This window comes from Drosophila elegans, unplaced genomic scaffold (assembly GCF_018152505.1).
Source record: "Drosophila elegans isolate 14027-0461.03 unplaced genomic scaffold, ASM1815250v1 contig_476, whole genome shotgun sequence".
Classification (NCBI taxonomy): domain Eukaryota; kingdom Metazoa; phylum Arthropoda; class Insecta; order Diptera; family Drosophilidae; genus Drosophila; species Drosophila elegans.
Genome location: NW_024545863.1, coordinates 3,530,854 through 3,556,738, shown reverse-complemented (window position 1 = coordinate 3,556,738; position 25,885 = coordinate 3,530,854). Strand labels below are relative to the sequence as shown.

General features: G+C 39.0%; 6 protein-coding genes and 2 non-coding genes across 15 annotated transcripts in view; 3 read left to right on the top strand and 5 right to left on the bottom strand.

Moving 5' to 3' along the window:
- LOC108148725 (aminopeptidase N) overlaps positions 1 to 2,185 on the top strand; it is a 31,077-nt gene extending 28,892 nt beyond the window's left edge. For all 5 annotated transcript variants that reach the window (XM_017275899.2, XM_017275903.2, XM_017275901.2 and 2 more), the window contains 5 exons: positions 386 to 509; positions 576 to 766; positions 833 to 1,000; positions 1,060 to 1,203; positions 1,267 to 2,185. In XM_017275899.2, coding sequence (XP_017131388.1) covers positions 386 to 509; positions 576 to 766; positions 833 to 1,000; positions 1,060 to 1,203; positions 1,267 to 1,522 — 883 coding nt within the window. In that variant the 3' untranslated portion in view covers positions 1,523 to 2,185. The remainder of the gene's footprint in view (positions 1 to 385; positions 510 to 575; positions 767 to 832; positions 1,001 to 1,059; positions 1,204 to 1,266) is intronic.
- Positions 2,186 to 2,493: 308 nt separating this feature from the next.
- Positions 2,494 to 4,221, top strand: LOC108148727. The gene is made up of 6 exons (XM_017275905.2): positions 2,494 to 2,555; positions 2,733 to 2,934; positions 2,990 to 3,126; positions 3,189 to 3,245; positions 3,302 to 3,617; positions 3,672 to 4,221. Coding segments are annotated over exons 1-6 (1,224 nt in total). The 5' UTR covers positions 2,494 to 2,554; the 3' UTR covers positions 4,183 to 4,221.
- A 125-nt stretch (positions 4,222 to 4,346) lies between these two features.
- Positions 4,347 to 4,418, bottom strand: Trnaq-uug. The gene has a single exon. It is a non-coding gene; the product is annotated as a tRNA-Gln (tRNA).
- Positions 4,419 to 4,586: 168 nt separating this feature from the next.
- Trnaq-uug lies at positions 4,587 to 4,658 on the bottom strand. Its single transcript has one exon. It is a non-coding gene; the product is annotated as a tRNA-Gln (tRNA).
- Positions 4,659 to 5,339: 681 nt separating this feature from the next.
- On the top strand, positions 5,340 to 7,241 carry LOC108149013 (sperm-associated antigen 1). The gene is made up of 5 exons (XM_017276359.2): positions 5,340 to 5,814; positions 5,871 to 6,286; positions 6,342 to 6,469; positions 6,535 to 6,662; positions 6,716 to 7,241. Exons 1-5 carry the CDS (start codon positions 5,542 to 5,544, stop codon positions 7,169 to 7,171), a joined length of 1,401 nt encoding a protein of 466 aa, XP_017131848.1. The 5' UTR covers positions 5,340 to 5,541; the 3' UTR covers positions 7,172 to 7,241.
- Positions 7,163 to 8,996, bottom strand: LOC108149014 (uridine phosphorylase 1). The gene is made up of 7 exons (XM_017276360.2): positions 8,934 to 8,996; positions 8,556 to 8,598; positions 8,374 to 8,497; positions 7,980 to 8,321; positions 7,644 to 7,785; positions 7,390 to 7,583; positions 7,163 to 7,334 (listed from the first exon to the last, which is right to left on the bottom strand). Exons 2-7 carry the CDS (start codon positions 8,564 to 8,566, stop codon positions 7,245 to 7,247), a joined length of 903 nt encoding a protein of 300 aa, XP_017131849.1. The 5' UTR covers positions 8,567 to 8,598; positions 8,934 to 8,996; the 3' UTR covers positions 7,163 to 7,244.
- Positions 8,997 to 9,660: 664 nt separating this feature from the next.
- Positions 9,661 to 18,898, bottom strand: LOC108148879 (uridine phosphorylase 1). Of its 2 annotated transcripts, XM_017276183.2 has the most exons (6): positions 18,613 to 18,898; positions 16,839 to 16,908; positions 11,656 to 11,779; positions 10,878 to 11,225; positions 10,229 to 10,600; positions 9,661 to 10,164 (listed from the first exon to the last, which is right to left on the bottom strand). In XM_017276183.2, the coding sequence occupies exons 2-6, from the start codon at positions 16,892 to 16,894 to the stop codon at positions 10,021 to 10,023; spliced, it is 1,044 nt and encodes a 347-aa protein (XP_017131672.1). In that variant the 5' UTR covers positions 16,895 to 16,908; positions 18,613 to 18,898; the 3' UTR covers positions 9,661 to 10,020. The 2 variants fall into 2 exon arrangements, with proteins under 2 accessions (XP_017131672.1, XP_017131671.1); XM_017276182.2 differs by lacking the exons at positions 16,839 to 16,908; positions 18,613 to 18,898 and adding an exon at positions 13,022 to 13,245.
- Positions 18,899 to 22,027: 3,129 nt separating this feature from the next.
- On the bottom strand, positions 22,028 to 25,681 carry LOC108148942 (tetraspanin-13). 3 transcript variants are annotated; one of them, XR_001774582.2, is made up of 6 exons: positions 25,509 to 25,681; positions 25,003 to 25,170; positions 23,796 to 24,158; positions 23,416 to 23,715; positions 23,168 to 23,356; positions 22,028 to 23,065 (listed from the first exon to the last, which is right to left on the bottom strand). XR_001774582.2 is itself a non-coding variant. In XM_017276274.2 (4 exons), exons 1-4 carry the CDS (start codon positions 25,566 to 25,568, stop codon positions 22,970 to 22,972), a joined length of 687 nt encoding a protein of 228 aa, XP_017131763.1. In that variant the 5' UTR covers positions 25,569 to 25,681; the 3' UTR covers positions 22,028 to 22,969. The 3 variants fall into 3 exon arrangements, 1 of the variants encoding a protein (XP_017131763.1); XR_001774581.2 differs by having other exon boundaries at positions 23,168 to 23,715; XM_017276274.2 differs by lacking the exons at positions 23,168 to 23,356; positions 23,416 to 23,715.
- Between the last annotated feature and the right edge of the window lie 204 nt (positions 25,682 to 25,885).

Sequence of the window (25,885 nt, the reverse complement as noted above, 5' to 3'; positions counted from 1 at the left end):
TTAAATATTAAGTCATACAATTATTTGGTTGCATGATTAGAGCAGCAAAAAAATATACTTCAAATAGTTCCTATTTGAGTTAAATGCATATCGGTTAAGTTAAAAATGGTTTAAATTGAAATTCAAATTTTTATAAATTAAAATCAATTCCGAAAATATTTAAATTAAAATTATTAAAAGGTTTTAATTGTTTTACATTACAAATACTAAAAATCGCAATGAATGAAGTCAAAACATTTTGTTAAAATTAAATTGAGTACAAAACATGTAGATAGTGTAACTACATTTTTTGTTTTACTGTTTTACTTTCTTTTTGCAACTAAAACGTCTGTTATTTTGCTGAAATTTATTTAACATACCTTTTGGCAATTTGATTTCCGCATAGATTGACCTTCCTCATGGAGCTATATAATGCTGTGAGTGATGAGTTGCTGTGGAGTGCCGCCAAACCTGGCCTAAACTATCTCATAAACAATCTGAAGAGGGAGCCTGCCTATGAGACATTTAGGGTAATGCATTATTTATACTTGCTCAGATTAGGGCTACTTATTTTATTAATTTTTTTTCCAAATCAGGCCTTTATGAAGTTCATTGTGACACCCGCCTTTGATCATTATGGTTTGAATGAGCCGGACAACGAGTCCCACCTGCAACTAAAACATCGCGCTTTGGTGGCTTACTTTGCCTGCAAATTCAATTATGATCGGTGCACTCAAGTGGCGCAGAGAAAGTTCCGCGACTGGATGAAGGATCCCAAAAAGAATCCGTAAGTTTTTACCAAAAAGTAAAAAGGGGACTCCTTCTGATTGATAACTTTTTATTCAACCTATAGCATCAAGCCAAATCTGAAGTCAGTGATCTACTGCACCGCCCTGGCAGAGGGATCTTCCGCAGAATGGTACTTCGCCTATAAGCAGTACAAGAAAACCACGAGTGCCTCGGAGAAGGAGGAGATACTGACCTCGCTGGGCTGCACCACAAAGCCCTGGCTGCTTTCCAAGTGAGTGCCCAAGACGCTACCCTCCCAATTTCAATGACTGACTTTTACCCACTTTAAAGGTACCTAAATATGACCATCAATCCCACTTCGGGAATACTAAAACAGGATGGAGCCTTGGCCTTCAGGACAGTGGCCTCCAATGCCATTGGTCATGAGATAGCCTTTGACTTCTTGCAGAGCAATATCAAGGAGATTGCTGAATAGTAAGTGTTGTATAGCAATTTCCCAATTCCTTTGATATTAATTTGTTACCATTCCACTCAAAGTTACGGCGATGGCTTCTCCACTCTGTCCGAGATGATCAAGTCGCTGACCATCTACATGAACAAGGACTACCACAAGCACCAGCTTCTGGACTTGGCCGACACCTGCCGGAAACTGGGCCTCAAAGCTGTGGAATCGGCCATCGTCTTGGCCCTGGAGCAGGTCAGCAATAATATCCACTGGCACAGTCACTCCTACCACAGCCTCAAGAGCTTCCTCGAGGGCATCGTCAGCGAGTTCGAGATCAACATCTTCTAGATCAACATCGGCGAATACTTGGGGAACACTCACATTGATTTCAACCAAATATGCGATTTAGTTACTGTAATTATTACCATTATTTGTATTCGTGCGAAGGCCTCAAATTAATTTTATGGAACGAATTATTTGCGAAAAGTGATATAAACGTGTAAGTTAGCCAGCATAATTTAGGTAACCGACTTACTTTTTGCAATTGTATATTTATTTATTAGTAAGTCGCGCTTTTTCTGCTTCTTTGGCATTGCTCTGCAACGTTCCTACTAAAAATAGAAATCAACCGGAAAATACATAGTTCATCACATCAGGCATCAGTTTTAGTCTACAATACAAATCTCTGCCGCGATATATCCAATTATGCTTGTAAAAAATCTGTATTATCTGTATAATTATGATTGTCAAGTACTATACTTTCGTACACCTTTAGATCCTAAGTGAATCAATCTAGCACTAAGTGAACCAAAAATCTATTTTGTAGTCGATCCAATCATGGTCTTTAATGGCCCCTGGGAAGAACATGGAAGATAAGCTTCGATCTTAGAAAGATATTGAAACTGAGTGTCCTTAATGCATTACTTGTATCGCTGCTGCACAACCATGTAAATAAGTTTTAAAGCTTACACTAAACATTTAAATAAACTATGTATTTAATTTTATTCAAAACTTGACTTCTTTTATTGATTCGGATGTGTCTACGGATTTTTGAATTTGGCGGCCGATAAACTGTAATGGCAAAATTTATGAGGCCCTGGTATGGCTGCCATTTGGGATTTTTGGGCCTGGTTAGTATGGCCACACTGAACTTTGATGTAAAAAATGTTTTAAATGTCTTTTTTTATTAGATTAATGGTTGAAAATAAAAGGGGTTTATTCTATCAGCTATATTTAAACGATTCAAAAATTGATCTCAAGTTAAAAAAATTGTTGTATTTATATGGCAACCCTAATCCATGTTTTCAGGGTTTCCTGCGCCCCCTAGTACGGTCATACCATTAACTAAATAATTGTAAACAAAACAAAACTCGCTTTAAAAGTAAGTTCCGTCTTGTTTCAGTATATTAAATGTATTTGAATAAGTAGTATGAAAATACTAAACAGACTATTAGGTTAACTAAGGACAAAAATGTTAGATAGTCAGGAAATCCAACTGACGTTCCTTTCAGATACAGTATCCGTCAAACATACTCAATCCTTACCTTTTTCCATTTAGTGTCCTCCAGACGAAAGTGGCTGGCTTCCGAGGAGGACAGATTCATCGACATCTGGGTGCACAACCTGCATCTGTTTGCTCCTGGCAAGAAATTGACGGAAACCTATACGGAACTGGAGCCGTATTTTCGAGAAGTAGGCGTAGAAATCAGCGCCCACGGCATCAAGTCTAAAATGGAGTCTTTAAAACGAAAATATTTCAAGTCAGTATATACAGCTGTTTAGTAGAGAATTGGTTTGAACATTTTCTGATTCCAGTTTGTTACACTCCGACGAAAAAGATACCTCGAATATTTGGCGGCACTTCGACACGATGGCTATTATAGTGAATGGTACTTGCAAAGATGGCAAGGATATGGAATGGAAGGATTATACGCAGCCCCCAAAGAGCTCTCGTGAGAATCGATTCGAATTCAATTAAAAATCACATACTAATCATTGATTCTATCGATTTCAGACGTCACTCGTAGCTCTGTTTATATAAATGACCACGCGGAAGCCCAAAGCGAATCCGGTACGAAGTCAAAAAATGTTTTTAATATTATAAACTCATTCTTTTTTTTTGTAAAGAGGCACCCTTTAATGCCATCTTCCTGGAGGCGAGTGCTGCACACTTTTTTGACGACGAGGAAAAGCCCCAATCGAAGAAGAAAAGGAAAAGATTCAGCAATACGACCAGAACGCGTATGAGAGCTCGAAGAGCTTGGCAGCCGGCGGAGGAAAACATATTTGTTGAAGTCTGGGAAAAGTTCGTCACTCATATACAAAGTGGGAGGAAGAAAATGGATGTTTACAAGGACATGCACAATGAGCTTCAGGAGCTCGGCCTTCACATATTGCCGGGTGATATAAAATCTAAAATTGAATCACTCACGCGCTCGTTTAGGTAAGAGCCTTTAAATCGTTTAAAGAATTTGTAATTCATCCAGTTTCATTGCAGAACCCAGCGAGATACTGTAGGAGATAAATCCGAGTGGGTTCACTATTTTAAAATTGCACGGATGCTGAGTCCTGTGGATTTCGCTAAGTTGGAGCCATTTCCCGAGCCGAGTAGTAATAGCGGCTCAGAAGAGGATTCCGATTGGTTTAAAGAAATGGAGCCGAAACTAGAGCCCGAGACCGAGCCGTCACACTCAAATGATTCTGTTGTTAATGCTTTCGAAGATAGCATTCAGCCTTGCTCTCCCGCGTCCAGCATAGATTGTTCTTTAATTGCTCCCGATCCGAGCAGCTGCACAGTCTCTATTGAAATATTAGACCAGGAAGAGGAGATCAAGCCCTTAATATCGTCTCATATTGAAAAAGAAAATGCTGCCGAAGAATTCAGTCAGTTTGTGAAAAAGGAGTTAGCCGTCTTGAATGATGATTTGCTTATTGAGGCAAAGCGTCAAATATACAATATAATATGTGTCTTGCAGAAGAAACAACATGAAGTTAATAAATTTAGGTAGTTGACCAAATAAATACATTTATTTTTCATTTTTATAAAATGTATTTCACTTTTTATTGTACTGTAAGATATAAAATAAATATGAAACATGACAGAAAATGTATACATTCCTTTTCATTTAACAGTCAACTAATTTAAATTAAAATATAAAAAAAAATTTAATTTAGGTTCTACCGAGATTTGAACTCGGATCGCTGGATTCAAAGTCCAGAGTGCTAACCATTACACCATAGAACCGCGTTGTCAGGCTGGCGCAAAACTAAACAAATACCGCCACCATGACAACAGGAGCAAAATTTGGATTTCTCGATATAAAATTAGATAATTAAAACTAGTAATTATCATAATAATATTATAAGCAAAAAAAAATAATAATTAAAAAAAACAAAAATATATTCTTTGAGAAGGTTCTACCGAGATTTGAACTCGGATCGCTGGATTCAAAGTCCAGAGTGCTAACCATTACACCATAGAACCTTGATACAGAGACAGCTGCTAAAACCCAGTTTTTTGCCGCTGGCACACTTTTTGCTATTCTGGTGGTGTTTAAGGTGGGGGTTGAAGGCGGTAAAACAATTGGGTATTCTAAAAATAGATTATTGGGACCGATTTTAACCTTAATGAAATTATAATAAATATAATAATGTTTATTTTTCTATATTTTCAGTGTTAGCTGATGGTGATACATTCTCTGATTCATTCTATCTTGGATAAACTGTTGTTTGTTTTCAGAGTAAAGATACATTTGCACTTCCCCTCATTCTGTCGCTTTGTATTATCAGAACTCTTTATAAAGTTGACTGTATAATCGCCAACCTTACAAACCAAACACCAAGTTGATCGTAGTATTTTTCTTTATTGAATGTATATTTAATGCTCTTTAAAAATTTCCCAAAGTTGCGAAGCAGCGGTTTGGGTCTTACATGTAAATTAAATGTATATAAACGCATATAAACTGTTCATCAGCTTTTCACTGATGATTCATCGCGGAAAAATCATTGCTGTTGATGAAAAGGTGATGATTTAAACATGGACAGGTCATTGGGGCTTATCGGTAAAGCAAATCATCACCAAATCATCACCAAATCATCACCAAATCATCAGCAAAAGGAGCTCGGACATTTGTGTCAAGATTCCTGTACACAAATATTTTAAAAAAGCTTTTGCAAACTTGTTATATAAGTAGAAAACTTATTTTTAAGCAAAACTGGGAGAATTATAAACTCCCAAAACTGCTACTACAAATAATTAGTTGCCAAGCAAGCCGGTAAACGGAATGAAAATATTTGTTTGATCGATATACACAAGTCAAGTCAAGTTATTATATTTGTTTCACAGTGCAGAGTCGGAAAAACAAAAAATGGAAACAGAAAAGAAGAAATCTCTTTTGGAGAAATATGACATGCCAATTCACCATCTGGATTTCGCCTATGTGGAAAAATGTACAAATGCACGGGAAATGGAGAAAATCGTGCACATCCTGCGCTCCGGCCAGGAAGGATATTATCCGGACCTGCTCCGATGTTCGGAGGAGAAACTGAAAGCACTTAAGCCGGACAGCAAGTTATTTCGCTACGAGGAGCCGATTAAGCAGAGCAATGTGCTGGACAAAAAGGAACTGAAACCAATTTTGGTATGTTTTAAATCTTTCTTTTTAATTGAGTATACCAACGATGCTGTGTTTTTAAGGAATGGACAGATGACATAAAAACGAAGGATAGTGCTCTTAACGAACTTAAGAAAGAAAAACAGGTTTTGGAGCTACCAAATGTACGCAAATTGTCAAAAATTGAGTTGGACAAGCAGAGCAATGAGCCATCGAAGCCAGCTGCTAAGGTTTCAACCCAGAGCAAAACCAAAAATAAGGATGATCGGATCAAATCAACGGACTACCGAAAATGGGATAAGTACGATCCCGACGAGGAGATACTCCGCATGGATCTGGATGAAGAACGCGGCAAGGAGCAGGCGGAGCAGAGGATTACCAGCCGCCAGAAATTGGCGAACGAGAAAGAATTGCAGAACGAAAAGGCTTCCCTGTTTGAGCGCCTCCAAACTGAGTTGAAAAACCTAAGCCAACTGGAGCGAGAACAATTTGCAGAGAGGTAGGTAATGTGGAGTTCTCTACAATCATTATGCTTAATTTTTATTTTATTTAAGACATCGACTGAGAGGAAATGAATACTTTAAGGCCAAAGAGTATGACAGTGCCATTGAAGAATACAATTGTGCTATACTATACGATCCTGAAAACGCAGCCCGAGCCTACAACAATCGCGCTATATCTCGTAAGTCTCTACTGTTCAAATCTTTTATTAAAATCCTGAAATTACTACTTATATCTTCTCAACAGATTTAAAATTAAAAAAATACTTTTCTGCCATGACTGACTGTCAGGCCTGTCTGCAGTTGGAACCTAATAATGTTAAGGCTCACCTCCGTCTGGCAGAAGCTAATTGTGCCGAAGGAAAAAAGCTTGAGGTGATACACTTTAATGGCCCTTACAATGTCAGCTAAACGTTTCTCTTTTTCAGGCCTTAAGTATTTATAAGAAAGTTCTGGAGTTGGAGCCGGATAATGTCAGTGCCAAAAATTCCGTGCAGAAGCTAACTTCGCAGCTGGGTGAGGTGGCTCCGGCTAGTGCCACGCGTCTGATAATTGAAGAGCTCGATCCGCCGGAACTCAAAACTTCCAATTCCAAGAAACAGTTGGTGAAAAGTACACAACCTGTGGCCAAGAAACAAATACCAACCAAGGCAGCAAATACTACACCCACTAAGGATTACGATCTAGCCGAGTTGATCAAGCCGAACCGCATGGTTAAAAGCAAATTGGTCTCAGCCGCCGAGGCATTGGGCAATCAGTTGCAAGCTCCCAAGGGTGATGCTCCCAAAAAGCCACCTTTGTCGCTATCCCCAAAGGAAACCATGTTGCGTTTGCCACAGGACAACCTCAACGATAGCAATAAGCTTCTAATCCAGGAAATTTAAATGCGATTTTTATTTTCATTAAATGTGCTTGGGGTATATAAAAATATAAAATGAATAATTGAAAAGGGCAGAGCTATTGCTGCAGAAGTTTCTTAATGTAGCGCCCAACGACTAGGAAGGGTCGCTGCTCGAAATCGTGTTTTTGATCCATGGTGATGGTGACCTGAGGGGAAATCGATTTCAGTTGACGGTTTAAAAGTGTTTGATTTTCCTCTCACCTGATCGCCTGCCAGGCGATTGACCAGAGTCACGCAGACATCGCCCGCCTTGACCCCCACTTTTTGGGTCACCGAGGCGAACATGCTGGCCTCCATTTCGATGTTACGGATTCCCAGGTCATGGCACTTCTGCAGAAATGCCATCTTGTCCTCGTCAGTGTACTCGCAAATTGCGCCATCGGTACGTCCTTGACCTGAAAGACAGCAATTTACAATGAGCATCGGCGATTCGTGGAAACGAAAGCAGCACTTACCCTCGTAGAAACAATCTGTTCCCATTGTGTTGGCACTTATGGTCTGGAAACCGTCGTTAGGATCAGCACCATATGCCAAAATGTTCTTGATCACGTCCTCGGGAAACTGAGCCGGTCGCACCACTCGCTGTCCGAGAATGGCCTGTAAAATAAAATTTGAAAGTCAATCCACTGAAAACAATTATGATGTTCTCTTGTAAACTATCTCCGAAAATAGACTAATAACAGTTTTTATATACATTTTGTAACAAAATATTTAATTTAATAATTTTTGGGATTATATTATCCCATTTTTAATAATTTATGCAAGCTTTCGAATTCTTGTACATTACTTACGATCTCATGTTCATTGCGCAGCAGGCCATTAAATGCATCCTTGGTGACCACAACTGTACCGGGTGGAACTCCTATTCCTCCGCAGGTGCCAATTCGCAGAAAGACTGGATCCTGGCAACGGGCGTACTTGACCAACTTAAGCAGCTCGTGCAACACCACACTGAATGTCGAGGAGCCAACGCCGTGGCTGACGCACAGTACCGGACCCACTTTGAACATGGCATACCGATGGCCACGCTCGCACAAGTCTACTGGATCACTGGTATCCGCGATCCCGAGAACCTTCCGCATATATAGGGCTAACTCCCGCATCCGCGAAGCGGTTCCACCCGTGCAGATCACCTGCAAAAACTCCCTAGAGTCAGTGAATGTATATAAAATTCCACTGACTTACCCTGACATCGCCAAACCTTTGCTGAATATCACTGGTGTCTTTGGTATTAGCCACGTTTATGTCCAGGTGGTACAAAAAATCAGAGGGCATGGTTTCCAAATTCGGATTGGCCAATTTAGCCGTACTATGGATTATAAATAACAATCTGAATAGTTCCAGATTATAGAACAGATCACACTTACTTTTTCGACATTGTTCCTTGGTATGTTCTTCAAGTATGGAAATCTGAAAACCAGAAATATTTTATACCTATAGGTTTTGATAGATTTTAAAATTAGCTTTTTGGATGGCTGGCCTTGACAAATGTTTGTTTGTGCTTTAAAAGAGAGCCTATTAAAACAGGCATTTTCCTAATCTTATCTATATCTATCAAGAAAATTGTAAGTTTGCTTAGATAGATAATATGTGTCTCTTATAGATTGCAAGCCAATATAATATAAGTTATGGAGAACTTTTTTTTTTATTATGTAACAATCTTTTCATTTTTTGTATGTATTGTGTATTATTTCTTGATCTCAACGATCGCTGCCAACGCTGCTTTGTAAATTAAAAATACGTACGTCTCGGACGCGTGATCCACTCGCTCTGACTGCCGGCACAATACTCAACTGACTACTTGCTTATCGTGTTGATTTTGAGGAAAATGGCACTGTAAGGTGATCGACCCTTCTCGTTGCAGCTCGCTGGCACACAAAATGTAAATAAAATTCGCACCCTTCTTCAAAAAAGGGGAAGAGGAAGAAAAATATGTATATTTTTTTGTTGTAAGTCAACAAGTAAAGCCTCATAATATGGGTGTAACTTACAGTGTCTGAAAACTCAATACACTAATCGTTCACTTACGCTTAACAATTTCTCGTAATCCAACCCGCTTTTCGAAAATAATAAAAATTTATAAGTTGGTTGTATAATTTAATTACAATTTGTTTTTAATATACCGTTGAAATATATATCATAAATTTCGTTTTTACAATACAACTTGTATATTTTTCAAGTGCTTTTCGTATTAATATTGATGTTATTTTCAGCATTTTGTTCTTCAATTGTTTGAATTTATTTGGATATAACTAGACAGAGAAAGATTAATTGCTGTTTAGGTTTTTGTTTAAAGTTGAGTGTACGGCAGCAACACTAATCAACACGTACATTTAACAAATCTTTAGGAGTTTCAATACAATATAGGAGAATAATTTATGAAATCGAAATATAGCATTAATTTGATTTTTTAATTAGTTTATTTTTGTTGAATCTTTACTTATTGGTAGGCCCCATTTAAAATATGCAACATAACAATTAACAATTTTATTTTATTTCTATATTATTCGTTTTCTTCCTGCTTACTTTCCAAACCATTTTGTGATCTCAAAAGCGTTAAATTCTGATAACCTTTGAACATCACACTCAGTGATACAATTTGTATATATTATAGGTATACATATAATAGATTTGTGTTAACAAATTCAAGCGTTTAGCAGCTCAATGAATATACGTACAATATGCTCGGGCTTAAATTATCTAATGAGGTTGAGGGCGATAAACACAGAAATAAAGCTAGGAACTTAATCAGAGCTAAACTAGGGAATGTTCAAAAACACCACATATATGGTAAGAAGGTAACTTTAAATGAAACTGGCGATGTGACCCGGATTACTCGTGGGCCTGAGACTCCTGCTGGACGAGCTTGAAGCGCCGGGGCGACTTGATTGATCCCTGGTGCCCAAACAGCGACTTAAGCTGTCCATTATGCGTAAGGATCTTCCGAATATAGCGCGACACAAGGATCTGGGGACGCTTTAGGGAGAAAAAATAAATTTGTAATTAAATCTTATAAAGGAAATGTTAATTTGCGACCCACCTGCTGCCATTCATGCATAACCTCCTTGGGGGCGTTGACCTGATCCCCATTAAGACGGTTTAGCAGGGCCACACACACCACCGCTGCCTTGATGCCGGCATGATGGGTCAGGGCCGCGAAGATGGTGCTCTCCATTTCGATGTTGACCACCCCGTTCTCGCGCAGCTTCTCCAGATAGGCCATCTTGTCGTTCTCGCTGAACTCGCAGAAAGCCCCGTCCAATCGACCCTGGCCCTCGTAGAAATCGTTGGTGCACAGCGTCTTGCCAATAATGGTGTCATATGGATCGTCGGCACTGGACAGGGACTTCAGCTCACGGGCCAGCTTCTTGTCCAGCTTGGCCGGGCGATGAATGGTTTCGCCCAGAATTGTCTGTAAATTAAAAATTTTGGTTAAGTTCATTATATAAAAAAAATGTTTAAAAAACATTAAAGTTTGATTGGTGAAATTCGAAAAATTTGCTTATGTTAAAATTTTCTAATTTCTCTGTTAAAACATTTTTGTATACAAAACATCAAAAATTCTTAACATTATTAATTAACTTGATTTACATTGTCAAGACAGATTTTAGAAAAATTACATTAAATCCTTATGGATACTCAAAGTTGTTTTTCAATATCTCTTTGCTTAACAATTCAATCATACTCACAAACTCATGAGAGTTCCGCAGCTGTCCATCGAGGGCGTCCTCGGTGATGATGACGGTACCGCCGTCCACGCCCACTCCGCCGCAGGTTCCTATCCTGATGAAGACAGGATCCTTGCACTTGGCGTGGTACATCAGCTTGATCATCTCGTGCATCAGGATGCTGACCGAGGGCGTTCCCATGCCGTGACTGACGCAAAGAACCGGGCCAACCTTGTACATCGAGTAGCGGTACGAATAGGCACTAATGTCCTGCAGCTGAGTTCCCGCTGGCAACTTGTAACCGATCTCGTTCATTATGAAGTGGGCAAAATTCTCCATGCGCTTCGGTGTGCCGCCCATGCAAACGAACTGCGTGAAAGTCGAAAGGTTTGGAAATCATTAGTTCAGGTTTACTAATAAGGGGAATACCCTGCTTCACAAGCAGATAATATTACAGATTAAAAAAAATATTTAAAAGGTTATAATATAAGCTGATATTTTAATCTATGATTGTACTAAGCTAAAATGAATAATATTACTAATAATTACTAATAATATATTCTGTAAAAATTCATACTTTCTACCACTACCACTTCCTCTAGTAAATCGAACCTGCACTAGTATTGATATCAATGTTCGATTAGTTTATAAATCTGTCTGAGCAGGCATATTATTAAGTTAATTGGCAACAGTTGAACAACCCGTTTCGATGGTGCTCCACTTGATTTGATAGCAATCAAGGTCTAGGTCTGGGTCTGGTCTCTACCACTTGTCTTTCGACTCAGTTTGGAATACACACCTTAACATCGCCAAACATCTCCTGCAGGTCGTGGCTCTCGCTGCCCAATGCCAGGTGATAGAGGATATCCTGGTCCATGAGCTCAATGTTTGAGTTGCGCAGTTTGACGGTGCCATCGGAGTACCTGCAATCGAAGCAAATGCAAATTGGGTTAAGAAACGTGTCGGCTTTGTTTTAATCATCACATGTGGGGCCATAAATCTACGCCTACTGCGGGCCAAGAAAATGAATGGGTTAATTACTTTCAGCTGGCAAGTGTACAGCCCACTTAAAATAGTCGTTTTCTGATAAAAGATAACCTTATCTATTTCCCAGAATAATGGCTGCACGAACAAGCCCCCAAAATGTTAATCATCAGTTAGGCAGGAACAAATTCGTCATCAGTGACTTTATCTTAGAGGTATTATATTTTTAAGTTTTGCGAGTCTTTATATAGTTATAATGGCAATTATTACCATTTTAGAAAAAACATTTTTTGAAACACAGATTCATTAGGCACATTTCGTCGCACAATCGTGATTAAGCATATAGTGGATTATGTATACATTTGTCGGTTCAAATGTCAGTTTTCGCATCAGCAAACTTTTATGTATTAGTGACATTATTTATAGAGACCCCCCCTCTTCAAAGCAGGGGTCCACGCCATTTGACGCATTTGATAATGACTATTACCATTATCAAGTGCGTCAAATGGCGTGGCGGAAAAAAAAAACATGCTAGGCAAAATTTCAGAGACTTGAACATAGGCAAAAATAAAAACCCCGGTGTAGTCTTGACCTTGATTGATAAGCGAAAAATATTTCGTCAGAGCACCAACAAACATCCGATGATAATGTATAGCGGTATGAGCAGAATTCATGATTTAATGAGTTGCGAAACCGGATCACATGAAACGCAATCGCTGAAATGAATACAGGGTAATCAAGTAGGCGACACACCCACTGGCCTGCTCAAATATTTGGCCAACTGGCGAAGCGTTTCGTTTGCTTAGTATTTTGTTTTGCTTTTTTCACTCTGGCATAGGCAGTTTTTCTTGGTGATTAACTAAAAGAGGTGGTTTTGTGCCAACACAGCGATTTGTCATCGGGCTAACTAAAGACCGCAATGCAGTGCATTGATGCATAGATTGCTTTAATTTGTTATTCACCGATTTCTAAATAGAAAATAAAATTGTTTTCTGGTTGTCTTCGTGTGTGTGATATTTTAAAAATAATAACATATTTTAATAAGATGTGTTTTTAATCCTGTTGGAAAGGCCTGGAATTTGGAAAGGCCAAGAATTTCTTTCTATTGTCTCCCGCCAGGCAGCCACGCCTGCCCTTCAAGCAGCAGCTGCAGGACGAAAACCGGTTTCTAGCATCCTTACCGTGTTATCCTTTTCACGTGTGCATCATCTGTCTCATCGTCCTGCAGCGAGGACCTGTGGGCGCTGTCGTAGTGGGCCTTGAAGTCGTGCGTTTGATTATCGGTAATGGTGGGCGGCATGATGTCACCTCTTGAATGTCCTTTGACTCACAAACTATTAACCAAAACAAATATACGCACAAACCAAAATAGGGATTCGAATATACACGTCAACGTTTCGAGCGAGACTGAAAAAATTGCTTGGGTTTCGCCGGGTCTTATATAGTGCGGTTTACAGTGGTCTGTTAGCGGTGCTCTGTTAACTTTATAGATAGCACTATCTTTCCCCCGAATCGGAAGTTCACATTCTGCTATAGTTATGCTGCGCAGTTTGGTTACAGAAATCAAAATACATATTCTAGAAAACGATGTCGTGTAATAAAAACGTGATGCTCCGAGAGCAAGGTCACTGATGTATTACATAGTCAACCGATTGTTATCAGTACAAACCGACTTGTGCAGCTCTAATCAAGTGCAATTGGCTGCCACCTCAAGGTAAAATTGCTGCGGAGCATAACGGATTTGCGTAATCCAATTATTGCAATTTTGCGGTTTTATTTGTTGCAGGAACAGGGTGCTCTCATTGCGGTTCGATCAGCCGGACCCTTAGTTTGAATCAAAAACATGCAAATTCATTTGGTATTCTCGGTCTGGCATATTTTAAACTGGTTTGCTGCTTCGAATTTCGTTTCACATTCTTCAACTCTGATATTTGCAAATGATATGCAAATAAACCTAATTGGGATTGTATATTAGTTTTAGCAACAGAATATTAGAAAATAATTTTGTAAAATAAGCGCATGGAGGCACCCTGTTATTGTAATCGGAAATATATGCCTGCGAATGTGTATACTATTTAAGTGAGTCTGTAAAAATCCATATTTCAACATGGCCAAGAATGTGAGCAGTGCAACTATCATTATTATAGGCCCAGTCAGCACTGCGTCAACTGTTTGTTGGTGGCTTAGCGTTCCGAAGTCAGGCCATAAAATATACATAAACAGTCGACAGCAAAACACAAACCAAAGAGGAGCTCAGTGTACACACACAGATGCTCCTGCACTCAGACAAGCAAACAGAAACCGAAATAAACAGCAAAGCAAAAGGAAACTTAAACAAAAGCAAAAATAAATAAATATAAATAAATGCCCAGCACTGTGTCAGGGTATATTGCATGTCCTAATGTCTAGTCTTTTAAAAAACTCTTGGATATTTGTAGTATTTACAAAAAACTAGAAATATCATTTAAAATTCACTAATTTCTTTGATTCAAGAAACGCCTTTTAAAGAACAGACTTCTAGGGATACAAAACAATTTTAGATTAATTCTCTTGTTTTAAATATATTCTTGAAGCTATTGTTTTAGCGTTCCAAAAGTACAATATACCCATTCTTTTTATAAATAAGGGGTACGAAAAGAAATGAAAAGAGCAAAAGCAAAAGCAAAGGCAAAGCCAAAGCTTAGTCAAAACCAGCAAAAAGGGGGCTCGGCTGTGTTGGAGAGAGAGGGAGAGACATAATAACAGAGACTGAGAGAGAGATAGAAAGAGTGGAATAGAAAGAGAGGGGGAGAGAGATTTCTATGTACGTGACGGGGCTCACAATTTTTTATTTGAGGTCGCTAGAGTGCTCTGAACGGCTGGCGGTGGAATTTACTTAATGGCCATTCTGTTAATTAACTTGGCCAATTCCCCTCAACAATCAGTCGGTTCATTGATTGACTTCGTCAGCTGCAAAGCCAAACAAAAATCGCTGTTTATGTAAGCAAAAACTATGCGAGAGTTGCTTTGATATTTGCTTGAATAGCAAGAAATAGAAAACTCATTAACAAGCTAAAAACGTTAAAAGTGGATCAATACCAAAAATCATGTTTGTTTCTCCCTCATCATCTTATGAAAGCTGAGGAACTCTTTGTAATTTGAGATGAGTACACAAACGTGGTCATTACCAGTCTTTTCTTTGGGTCATTCCACTTGGTTGCGCTGAGTTAACTTGGCTGTCAGAGGCAGCAACAAATGTCACTGGCATGAATCTTGTCTTTTCCTTTGTGAACTCAAACACTTGAACTATTTATGGGCGAACCAGTGCTTGCTGGAAATTGTAAACACAACAAAAATGTTGAACTAATGAATTATCACATGGTTAAAGGTAATATATGGCATTACATGTAAGTTTTAAGAATATTAGTTACTTCTTAGTTCTCGTTTCTGTTATTTCCATGGAAAAAATTCTACATCCCTTTATATTTTATAATTCAATACAAAATAATAGTTATTGTATATAATTTTGCTCAGTGCAAGTTCATATTTTTAAAATCGATTTCGTCGCAGGCAACCTCTTTGAGGCTAGTAAAAGCTTTGCCAGCTTTGAAAGAGTTTTGCATTAGTCACTTTACAAGTAAAACCATTAATCAGAGGGCTTTAAATGGATATCCTTTAAGATTCCTGAGCCCATTCAGCTGCTCACACATTTCAACCTTTGCTCGTCCTCCAACCGAAATGGGGAAAATGAAATTGCATTTGCCCGGACAAAGCTATTAAGCGTTTCTGCAGGTCTCAGATAAGACCTGGTCGGGTAATTACTGAGGGCGAGTGGAGGTGAAAGTCAGACAGAAGGGCATGTCAAGTCCAACAATGTGACGAGAAATGCAAATGAAGCTGCGGACAATGCAGAAGGTTTATTATGAGATTACTCAGCCCCCAAAAAGGAATGAGAAATGAAGAGAAGCAAAAGCAAAAGCAAAAGTCAGGACCAGTTCAGTGGGCCAAGTCATGTCGTCATCCCGAATTGCATTACTCACGCACCACTGGCGACGAATTTCGGTGTGGGCGGGTTGGCAATGGGCAATATGGCTATCCGACTGGCTGGCATATGCCAAGGGGACAGCCCAAATCGATAATTGCCTTTTTATTGTTCCGCTGGCTTTGAACTTGCGACTACTGTGCGTATGAGCAACGTCAGAACGGCAACAACACCCACTCCGAAAGCCAAGGTCGCATAGCGCCCGACAGAGATAATACAACGCCCCCGGCTGGTTGCCAATCTATTTTCGCACTTGCTCTGCCAAAACTATCCAATCTGCTGTGTCTGATATGCCCTAATTATAGGTTTTGATTGTATCTGACATTACACTGCTGATACTGAATTAGCCAGTAATTAAAGGAAATTAGTGCGTGGCCATTATTATGCGATTATGCGTAAACCAATTAGTATGATTTGTGTCATGAGGGCAAAAAGGAAATTTTCCATTTTGGAAAACAAACGAACACTTAAATATTTATTTAAAAACAAAATATTTTTTAGTTCATTTTTTAGAATATACTTTTGGGGGCACCGAAATATGTTATACGAAAATCAAATAAATTTAAAATAAAACAAACTGGAATCAATTTAATGTTTCTAAGATACAGGATTCTTTTATTTAGCTCACCCAAATTTGTTATACAAAATTCCCCGAACATTTGACACTCCCCCAAAAGAGAGCTATGCAAGTTATTTTCAAATAACAAACTAATTGGTAATCCAAAACACCTCGTGCTTTAAAATTGTTCAAACACCCGCATTACGAACTTTTACCTAGTACCAATTGCTGGCATATTGCTAGTCAGTTGAGAAGTTTTGACACAAAAGTTTATATTTATGGCCAAAGCATGGTTGGTGTCCGTTCGGGTCGAAACTTACGAACGAGAAAAACAAAAACTTTGAATTAAGTCAGCCAAAGTTTAGGCCATGCTGTTAATTTCTGCCGGCAAAGTTAGTGGCTGGCTTAGGGTACTTACTCGTCGAGTTCCTCCTCGGAAAGGGAGGTACTGTTTCCTGTGAGCAGCAGCGACATTTTGTGGTGGTACCCTGCAATAACACAAGAGCAAAGTAAGAGTGAGAAATTAAAACGCAAATGGAATTTTAATAGTTCGAAATTTCGATGTGCAAAGTGGCAGCATCTTTTCGAAAGGGCATGCTAAGCCCATTTAAATACGTGCCACATTCGAAGGCCTAAACAAGCCTTGCCGTGGGCTGGGAAAAAAGAGAAAAAGGTTGTGGTAAGTCGCTACACAGTAAAAAAAAATAGGTATATAAAACCTGTGAGTTTAACTTGGTTTTGAACGGTTTTAATGTATTTTAAAAGGTATACAAAAGTATATTATCAAATTAAAGTTCTCATATCTAATTTTTCAATTCAATTTTAGCATTGGACATCCAATTTTGTTTAATGCCATTTTGTATGTTTACAAAGAAAAAGTGAAAAGCGCGCACAGCGCACTTTGACAGCTTTTAATTAAAAAACGTCCGGGAAACGTCACGTGCCAAGCAACATCAATGCGAGGGTTCCTGTGTGCCGGAACTCGTGGGTCTGTTTGGAGTCCTCGAAATGTTTGCAGACCCGACTGGACCAGCCAAATGTTTAAGCTTTTCATTTTTCGAGGCTTATCCGTTGGCACTTTTCGCATTATTTTGCTCCCCAAAGATTGGACACGTTGGGCCAACAAAGAGCGCCTCACGCTGAAAGTTATGCCCCACTTTGCTGCAAAGTATCTTTCGGTGTTGGGTGTTTTTCGTTTTGCTGGGCAAAATTTCAAGGCCAGCCACAATTAGCTTGACCAGGCAACAACTCAAAAGCGCTGGAGGGTAGGTCGACTGCGGAGTCCTCAATTGGTCCACTTTGTTTATACTTGTTTTCCAGCAATGTTTACTTGGCTGCTGGCTATGCCTTGAATTTGAAATTAGGATTAAGAAAAGCAGACGGAACTGTTGCATACTTGTCGGGTCTTAAGGGGATCGACATAATCAGTGGATTATTTAAAGAGATTTATTGGCAGAATCTTAGGAAAACAGTTATTAACATGATATTGTAAAGATATTTTGTGTGGCTTAGTATTTTTAGGGGAAGCAATTTAAGCATTCTTAATAACTCGATAAAAGTTTGAAGGACTATTTTAAATAAATACCTTTTAAAAAATACAAAAATTATAGGTACACTTTACAACTCTGTCAAGAGAATTACTAAAAGATAATGATTTGGCCTTTTCTAAGACTTTACAATTTTATGATAACTAATTTATAGTCCAAAGTTTGTCCCCGACTTCATTAATCATCCCTCCATAGACAACCAAGACAATCCATTTTAGTGTCTGCTCAGCTTGTTGACCTATTAAAGTGGATGTAGCCTTGAAAGCGTTTGCTGAACCGTTCCAATGAACAACAAGCTAACGAATGTAAATATCCAGCTGGTGTAGTTGGAATAGGGGGTAGGTACAGTGAATGAAATAGGGGTAGATAGGCGTGGAGAGAGGGTTAACACAATTATTTGGTTCCCTATTCTCCCGGGAACTTTTTTAATTATTTCAAGAATCCTGTCTTGCAAGCAGATGTTTCAAGACAGTGCAACATTCACATGCGCTGGAGTGTGTGTGTGTGTATCCTGTGACAGGATAACACTAAGAATTGAGCTATTGATTTTCTACACAGACAGCATTAACAGAGAAAGTTTTTCGTTGCAGGCAACATAGTTGGGATATATATTTAATCATGGTGGTTTTTCTTCCGTTGACTTACGTAAAGAGCTCTGGGTGTTGTTTGAGTTGGCTTCTCGCTGCGATTTGCCTGATATGCACCGCAAAAGCAAAATCGAACCACTATTATTCTCCGTTGCTTTGTCGCAATATACTCGGGTGTTTGGATTTCAGACTTGCTTTGTTTATCTGCGGGCACGTGAAGCAAAGAGGAAAGTGTTCCTTCTCTTTCTCCGCACTATATTTCGATGGCAGCACGCACAAAAACCCAGGCAGGCGGACAGGAGAGCGACGACCAGAACTGCGCGAGGTTTCAAAACCAACTGACTGAAGGGGAGTCCCACGAAGCGAAATGCTTCCACTCTACTCGGCCGAAATTCGCTCACTCTCTCGCTTTTCACTCGACAGACTCACTCGAGTTGCGCTCGGCGAAATGTTGCCACTGTCCAGGGGTTATTTAATTATATAGCCACAGCTAAGCAAGCAAAACCAATAAAAACTGTTTACAATTTCCTCGAAAATCTCACTCAAATCGGAGAAGTACAGAGTTGAGGTGGGGTCTACACTGTACATGTTTGGGCTGGGTTACGGCGTGCTATGCAACAGCTGCTGCGCAGACCATTCTACACGCGCCGTGTTTTCACCATTTCTTAATTACTGGGTCCACAGGACATGAGACGAGAATTAAAGCTGAATTTAATTATTATTTAATTGTGCACTTAAAAACCTTAAAGGTGCTAAAAAATTGAATAACAAGGTAAAACAAAGTTGGCCACGCTGACGTATACGCAATCTGAGTGTTGAGGGGATGGACGTTGCGCATACGCCATGTTTGCCACACATAACGGCAATGTAAGGTGAGCATACCAAGTCGGTATTTGTTCATTCATTTTATTCCGTTTTATGAGGGTCGTAAAGCGATTCCCATTCAAGCGGATTGAGGATTTTATTGAGCAAAAATGTAAGGGATTTTTCGCAATGGAAATGATGCTTCAGGTGGAAGACTTGAATAAATAAAAATAAATTCCCCAAATTGAAGGTTAAGTAAAGTATTTTAAGATGTGTCAAAACACAGACTTCGATTGATGGGCTGATTTATTATTTACAATGAAAATATGTCTGCCTGCTTATATCCAAAACAATTAGATAATTATACATACCCAAAAATACATTATTTGCACATGTTTACCTACAATACTTTTTGTTTTTCTTTTCAGAAACATTATTATTGGAATGCCAAGGAATTTATGGTAGCTAAAGAAGAAGAAAGAACTGTAAACAATCCAATGAATTTGTGTAAATTTTCCCTTCAGATGAGATCACAAGTGTTCGGTTGTTTTAATTAATTCTAATCAATAGAGCGTTTGACCTTAACTTGACATTGGCATTCAAATAAATTTTCCCCTCTCCTCTATTAGTTAATTTCTAAGCTTTAACATACAGGCATATACACATTCATGACCCAAACATCGCCATGCTTGACTGCGGCCCAGACGGAGATAATAAGTCCAACATGACACGACACCGACATGGGCAGTAAATTCGAATTACGAATTACGTTGGGCGGAACAGGCCCTCCCCAGCGAAGAGGAAGAGCGGTAAAACGGTGACTAAATTGTGCGCTTTGATGAATTTTCGACAAGCGAGAGGAGGCACCGGTTCGAAGGCTGTGCAAAACGCTCACTTACTCAAGTGACAAGAAAGAAATCTTCATAGCCATGGCCTGAAATTTCCATTTCGCTGCATAATAATAATAATCATTTTTTTTATACCGGGAGTCCAAACGTCTTCATGTCTCATGGGGCACGCAATTGACAAGACATTGCTCATACGCAACGTTGGATCAACAGTTGAGAACCCAGCATATGGTGGATTTAGGGAAAAAGGCCGGGCACAACCATTAGGAATTTTAATATCAGACGCGTGTCAATGGCATGCACACTACAAAAAAAGAATAGGGTCAATAACATTTAAATTAATACAATCATAAGAAATTAACTCAAGCCTTAATACACAAAATTGATATGAGTTTTTTCCTTAAAGGGACATTTAAACAAATTTATTTTTGAAAATTTACTAAATAACCTTCGAAGGAAAATTGTTTTGTTTACAGCTTAACCTTTTTTGGCACGCAGACTAGAACATTTATTTGTTGAATCAATACTTTATTTCTAGTGTGCATTGTCATTTATTCAATGACCCCTGCAGGATATTTCTTAAAAGGACCTACAAAGGCGCTCATTTCGTTGATCTATTTGACAAATAAATACTGATGTTTTCCCCGACTCGTTGACACACCACTTTGGAGGAATTTTCCATTTCACTTTGCAGTCAGGAAAATGCGAAGTAGGCGGCTCTGTTGTTGACCATTTTCACTGCGGGTGTCAACAAGGTTTACTGAAAAGCGGGACAAGGATGTATGTTTTTGGGGGGAAGTTGTGGCTGAGACGAACCCGGCATCCAGGATACCACCACGCCCACATTCCACCACGCAAAAGCGGAAACAGTGCGCCCGGCCACCCACCCACTTTGCTGAGTCTTCGTTACGTAACCGAGCGACTCTCTCGCCGCCCCACTTTCCAACCTCTCTTTCGGAGAACATTATTTTCTGCATCGCAGTGCGTTGAACTTGGCCCAATTCGTAGCAGTTTTGAGTGAGATTTTTTCTTAGAGCCGTTTGGGGCTGTTGTTGCCGCGTTTTGGGGCCACCCCACTCAATGTGGGTGGTCCTTTCTCCTTCGCAAGGCAGGCGTCAAACTTGGTGCGAGCGTTAATCTTCTCCGGCGCTTATTATGATTATGGCGTTTGGACACGTTGAGCACTGTGGTCACAAAACGTTCAAAATATAATTTTTGTTTTAAACATTGTAAACTCTACAGGCAAATAATATTACAAAATAAATGTTTTTTTTATTTTTGAAAACAAATTTTGGTTTTTTATCATAATTAAACAAGTCTAATGATTCTTTGTTTTTATTCCTTCTCTGCAAAGTAAATAAGCTAATTTCTTTTATTTTAAACTTTATTTAAGGTGTTATTAGCATTAAAAGCTTGAAAAAAAAAAAACCAAAAAACAAATATATGTTAGAAAATATTCCAGTGTTTAAAAAGTGTATAATACTGTCTAAAATATTTAAAGTAATGAGTAATATAGTGATGAATAAATTGAAATTTAACAAAATTATTTTTACTTAAACGAAGCACACAAAGTAAAAATCTAAAATGTATTTGGGATGGGATGGGATTTTAATTACTGACAAAATATCTTTATAAATTATTCCCTAAATTTTTATAAAATCCATTCCTTTAATATCCCTAGTCCTTACTTATATGGCTGTGGTAAGCCGAGACTCTTCGCTAATGATATCCCAAACCGCATTTCCCACGAGGGTGCGCCGCTCATTAATTGGGTTTGGGGAAATGCGGGAAATGAAACTCAAAACTCGATTTGGGTTTTGCTTTTGTTTTTTAAAGATCATATTTACTTCAATCACAGCACAGAATACAGAGAATATTATCTAATGGTTTATTTGTCGCTCGAAAAGAAACTGGAAAGGAAACTGCGGGGAAAACTATTTCCATTTCAGTGTGATGTGTGCAAAGAGGAAGAGGTGCGTCGGGCAAGAGATGTGTTTGTTTTTGTTCTTGGTGGCTTGTTGCGAGGGTAAAAGTCGAGAAGGAAAAGCTGCAGAGAAAGTCGAGCAAGTGCGGAAAAGTAGTGAAAATTTCGAAGAAGCAGTTTTCTTATGTGTAGGTTTATCAATATAGACTTGTATAATTGTTGACATGTATGCTTAGAGGGTTACTCTTTTTTTTTTGTTATTTTGTGTCCATTTTTTTTCGCTAGTTTAAAGTTTAACACACAACTAACATTTAGAGTATCGTTTATACGCCTTCTGGGCAATAATGCAATTACGTTTGTATATAGGTTGATGTATACTTATTACGTTGCTAGTTACAATTGTTGACTTTGTTGTAAGTCCTACATTAAGATCAGGTTGTTGAAATGTTTGTCTCGTAGTGGTACAGTAGTTTAAAGTCAAGTCACGTCGAGTCGTTTATGATTGTTGCGAGTTGCAAAAGAAGGCATTAAGAGCTAACTAAGGTGTTTCAAACTTAAATTACAATATTACAGCTAAACATAATCTCAATTGGAGTTTTTAAAAATTAATTAACTTTGTGCAATTAAAGTAAATATTGTGGTAAAATGAATTTGTTCTTAAATAGCAGCAGTGTTGAGCACATTTAAAACTCCTCCTCCATTTTCTCCTTCTCCGGAGATTAATCTCTTGTTCGAGTTTGGATTCGATTTTTGCTAGGAAACGCGTTGTAAAAATAAAAATTCAGCCTTCGTCCCTTTGACTAAAATGTTTCACTTCCAGGATGCAGTGTTCAGCCCATTCAATATAAGTAATCGTGCGGAAAAACGGCGCGGGCAGGAAGATAACAGGGATCGTGCTGATTGCGGTAGCGACGCGCCAGGAAAACGGCCAAGACCTGTTGTAAAGTCACACAATTAATCAATGCACATATAAGATTTGAAAATAACTGAAAATAAGTAACAAATTTAAGGTGGAATAACGTCTAAAAATGTCTCACCCTTGGCCACTTGTTGAGTTTATGCTTAGTCAAAGAGAAGGCAGTCAAAAGTGAGTTTAATTTTCGTTTGGGAAGTGTTAAAGAAAGTGTGTTGAGAGTAAATGGAAATATGTTTCTTTGCTGATTGCTTGCTTTCGGGTCCGTATATATGGGTTAAACACGTAGCTCTCTCATCCTATATATATCTCTCTATAATATGTATATATGTCTAAAGTTGTATATCAATTACGAACTAACACATTACGTACATAGTTCTGCGGCAATGTGATTAAATATATATGTATAATGTATCTGTAGATGGTATAAATATAAAGGATGCTTGTATATATGGTATGTGGGCCCCAAGAGCTCATGAAATCTTCAATCGCAACACCAAACATTTAGCAGAGACAGAGCAGAGATACATGCACTAAATAATTTTGGATGTTTCTGTATCTGGGAAATGTTTTTCTTGTTCTCGACTAGCGTTCAATTTAGAGAAAGGCGCTGGGCAAGCCACGCGGATCCTTCTGATTGCGATAGCGTACTGTTAGCCAGACGCCAACGAACTAAATGCAGCATGTGGGGATTATTTCGATTAGAAATTAGTTTACTTTCACCTGAAGATTATTTGTAAAGTGGACCTTACCTCAGTGAAGCTGAAGAAAATGCCCAGACCGCCGCACAGCTTGAAGGCGTAGTCGATCTTGTCCTCCAGCAGGGGGCCGCATGGTTCGCAACGACAGTCCGCCTCTGAGGAGTGGGCACAGCACTGCAGATTGATCCGCTCACACGAGGGTTCATCTGGTGGGGGCACAACGGAACTTGTGCTCGGTCCAGTGGCATTGAATCCGCAGCATTTCAGACTGTCCTGCACGTGTTTGCGCAACTCCGTGGGCACCGTCATCCATCCTTGTTCGGCGAACTGCTGCTGTTGCTCGGAATTGACGGCCAAACAGGAACTGGCAATGGAGAACTGGATCAGGAACAGCATGAACAGAATGATCATGTACTGCAGTACAGAGAGTCTAAAGGTTAAGGCTTAACTTTGGCAGTGATTTAAAAACATTATATTTGCCTTTCCACATTTCCACTGGGGGTCACGTAGCGATACCCTCCAGCTGACGTCATGGAAACACAACAAAGGAGGCAGCAGCTACAGAGGCCCACTCATAATTTCAGTCATTACGGGCCCACTTTCTCTGCGGAAGTGGGCACTTGTCTAAGTACGCTAATTGTTCCACATGCCACGACCTTCGTAGCTGCCTACAATTGTGGACAAAGCATTAGCTGTCCTAGAATTGGTTTGTAACAGAACATACATAAATCCGACGAAATAATAGCAATAACAATCAATTTTAGCTGATTGAGTATCTTATGTTGACTTTAAGGCTACTAAATAAGTAGTTAGGACACGAAATTCGATGGGAGTGAGTATACCAAATTCATTGGCTAGTTAAACCAGACAAAACAATTTCTGTCAAAATTAAATACTAGTCAGTCAGTCTATGAAACTAATAACTTAGACTTTCAAATTTTCTGGTCTAAAAGTGTTTGTTAAGGACCAAACCTTTAAAAATGATTATTAATATCATTTTAGCTCAAAGAAAGATTGTTATTCTTTCTTGCCGAAAGTTATAAGGCTATTGGGTCTAGTTGCTCAAAACAACTATATTTGAGACACCATGCCTATCCTACCACTCCTGCTACGATATACTTTGAATTTGGAATTCTGTTGGAGGTTTACTGAATGTGTAGTTTAACCTAACGAACTGACCGCAGCTGTAGCCACCTGGCTGCATGGCTGCGTCCTTTGTGTGTTTGTTAAATTGTGGGTTTTGTGGCAAAAAGGATACGAAGAAGAGCATCACTTGGTGGTGCTTGACGGCTCCTGCCAGTCCCAGCATGGATATGCAGATGAGGATGACGCCGCAAGCGAGGATCCCGCCCACAATCGGCAGGTTGGTCACGATGGAGGCGGCACGGGCGTACACGCCCACTCCAATCAGCAGGAACCCAATCATCTGGGGGTCACACACAAACGCACACAGATGGAAAAGAAAAGGAGGCAAGTGAAAAAGGACTCAAGGATTCTCGTCTCGAGAGCAGCAGCAACAACAAATACGCAAGGCATATACACACACACAAACACAAACACATGCGAATTGCACCTGCCGCCGTTAAAAAGGAAAATCAATACATATTTATAGCCAGAAATAATCAGTTATTTAATTACTCAAATCTCATTGCTTTTGTTGTTGGTGTTTATTCATTGTTCCTCTTCCGTGTTTGTTGTTTCTGCTTTTTGCGTTTTTTTCCGTACAACTGTTGTTGTTTATTATGTTGTTTTTTTTTGGCTTACCACATACAAAATGTTGAGCGCAATTAGCGCGTTTTTCGAGCAGGTAAAACCCCCGCACATTTTAGTGTTTAGTTTACTCTTGGTGACTGATAAATATGTTGTTTTTTGAAAAAGTTTAGCTAATTAAATTTATTCCGTCGACAGTTTTCACTTTCAATATCTGCTAGAGATGGGAAAACATAAGAATCGGTGTCATTGCTGTGGTCCATCACGAACACATCGTTAGTTGAGGAGTAAGTACTTGCTATTTGCGGATAAAGTCTTTGCTAACAGTGGAGTAAGTCTCCGCTAACCCTTCTTATAACAGAGCTGTTACTAAGAAAGCGCGCCTTACTTAAAAAAAATGTAAAAATCTCAGCGCCACCTATGGACGAAAA

What these genes read in the sequence shown, in the direction of transcription:
- LOC108148727 (XM_017275905.2), top strand. An exon ending in GGAAGCCCAAAGCGAATCCG is followed by an intron (nt 3,246 to 3,301) that starts GTACGAAGTCAA and finishes TTTTTTGTAAAG; the next exon opens with AGGCACCCTTTAATGCCATC. An exon ending in TCACTCACGCGCTCGTTTAG is followed by an intron (nt 3,618 to 3,671) that starts GTAAGAGCCTTT and finishes GTTTCATTGCAG; the next exon opens with AACCCAGCGAGATACTGTAG.
- LOC108149013 (XM_017276359.2), top strand. Translation starts at nt 5,542, where the DNA reads ATGGAAACAGAAAAGAAGAAATCTCTTTTGGAGAAATATGACATGCCA. An exon ending in AGGAACTGAAACCAATTTTG is followed by an intron (nt 5,815 to 5,870) that starts GTATGTTTTAAA and finishes TGTGTTTTTAAG; the next exon opens with GAATGGACAGATGACATAAA. An exon ending in CGAGAACAATTTGCAGAGAG is followed by an intron (nt 6,287 to 6,341) that starts GTAGGTAATGTG and finishes ATTTTATTTAAG; the next exon opens with ACATCGACTGAGAGGAAATG.
- LOC108149014 (XM_017276360.2), bottom strand. An exon ending in AAAGGTTTGGCGATGTCAGG is followed by an intron (nt 8,322 to 8,373) that starts GTAAGTCAGTGG and finishes GAGTTTTTGCAG; the next exon opens with GTGATCTGCACGGGTGGAAC. An exon ending in AACAGATTGTTTCTACGAGG is followed by an intron (nt 7,584 to 7,643) that starts GTAAGTGCTGCT and finishes GCTGTCTTTCAG; the next exon opens with GTCAAGGACGTACCGATGGC.
- LOC108148879 (XM_017276182.2), bottom strand. Translation starts at nt 13,140, where the DNA reads ATGCCGCCCACCATTACCGATAATCAAACGCACGACTTCAAGGCCCAC. An exon ending in TGCGGAACTCTCATGAGTTT is followed by an intron (nt 10,601 to 10,877) that starts GTGAGTATGATT and finishes TTTAATTTACAG; the next exon opens with ACAATTCTGGGCGAAACCAT. An exon ending in TTATGCATGAATGGCAGCAG is followed by an intron (nt 10,165 to 10,228) that starts GTGGGTCGCAAA and finishes TTCTCCCTAAAG; the next exon opens with CGTCCCCAGATCCTTGTGTC.
- LOC108148942 (XM_017276274.2), bottom strand. Translation starts at nt 25,568, where the DNA reads ATGTGCGGGGGTTTTACCTGCTCGAAAAACGCGCTAATTGCGCTCAAC. An exon ending in CGCTCAACATTTTGTATGTG is followed by an intron (nt 25,171 to 25,508) that starts GTAAGCCAAAAA and finishes TGTGACCCCCAG; the next exon opens with ATGATTGGGTTCCTGCTGAT. An exon ending in TTTTCTTCAGCTTCACTGAG is followed by an intron (nt 23,066 to 23,795) that starts GTAAGGTCCACT and finishes ACTTTACAACAG; the next exon opens with GTCTTGGCCGTTTTCCTGGC.